Consider the following 1,163-nt stretch of genomic DNA (forward strand, 5'->3'; position numbering starts at 1 on the left):
TGGTCTGCAGCCCCTATGGGCTGGCGGAGATAGAACACTGCGCAGAGGTGGGTCTTCTGTGATTTCTGTGAACCTGCAGTACTATGCATGAAAAGAATACAAGCGAGGGAGTGTGGACAAGGGACACAGATGCCCACAGCACCTGTGGGGCCATGTCAGAGGCAGAAAGTGTTGACTAGGGAAAGGGGTGTGCAAATGTGGGAAGCAGGGATACACGGGGGCAATAAGGCAGGGAAAGGGTGAACAAATGCACCTCTGCTTCGCCCCACAAATGGCCTCCAGGTCGTTGACCCAGCGCCTGCTTGCGCTGCTGCAGCGCTTGCTCCAAGTCCTCGAAGGCTGCGCTGATCTGGGCCAGGGCCTCTGCCTTGCGCTCCTGCAGCTGCTGGCTGATGCCCCCCACTAAGGCGATCGCTGCGGACAGCTGTGGCAGCCTGGGGAGGGAAACAACTCATACCGGAGTGGCTTGAGGCGGCGTCCTTACCAAACTATCCCTTCCTACTGCTGCTGTCCAGGAGATCGCCTACCTGAGGCCTCCCTTCTCTCTCACAGAGTTTTATCTGTACCTTGCCCTGGGTCCCTCCTCTGCCCCCCATTGAAACACCATCTCTGATGGCCCCACCAGCCCAGGTTCCCACCAGGCCTACCGGCCGCGCACTGCCTCCAGCTGGCGCTGCAGGGCGGCCTTGTGCTGCTCCACCACATCCCGCAGCAGCACCGTGCCGTGCTCCCGGTGCTCCCCTGCGCGGCACTCTCCGCACATGGCCGTCTCACAGGCCTCACAGTAAAACTCCATCGTCTGGCAGCATAAAGACTCCAGTTAGGCAATGGCTACACACCAAACTTCTTTGCCCCTCCCCTCCCCCACCTGCCCTCCTGGCCCCTCACCTTCCAGGTGTGCCCCCTACCTGGGCCACTTATTCCCAGAAACACCTCTCACCCACAGCCACTCGGCCCCCTCCCCCAACCTCTCCCTCTCCACCCCAAGTCCTGGCCTCACTGGGCCTGCTTGGGCCCACCTTGCCTTCATGGTTGGGGCAGGAGAGGGGGCGGCCAGCCACTGCACTGAGGGGATGGGGGTCCTCTGGGTCGTGGGCCCCATCAGGTGCCTGCTGCATGGCCTCCATGAGGCTGCTGATGAAGAAGTTATTCTGCAGTGCAGA

At 61.4% G+C, this 1,163-nt stretch overlaps 1 protein-coding gene across 1 annotated transcript in view; it reads right to left on the reverse strand.

The window, feature by feature from the left end:
* The window catches only part of TRIM3 (tripartite motif containing 3), a gene marked incomplete at its 5' end in the record, with an annotated part of 10,020 nt that extends 8,857 nt beyond the window's left edge, over window positions 1–1,163 (reverse strand). The window contains 3 exon segments of the mRNA XM_006105571.3: window positions 292–434; window positions 648–799; window positions 1,020–1,163. Of these exon segments, the coding sequence (XP_006105633.1) occupies window positions 292–434; window positions 648–799; window positions 1,020–1,163 (439 nt within the window).

Source organism: Myotis lucifugus, unplaced genomic scaffold (assembly GCF_000147115.1).
Source record: "Myotis lucifugus unplaced genomic scaffold, Myoluc2.0 scaffold_695, whole genome shotgun sequence".
Classification (NCBI taxonomy): domain Eukaryota; kingdom Metazoa; phylum Chordata; class Mammalia; order Chiroptera; family Vespertilionidae; genus Myotis; species Myotis lucifugus.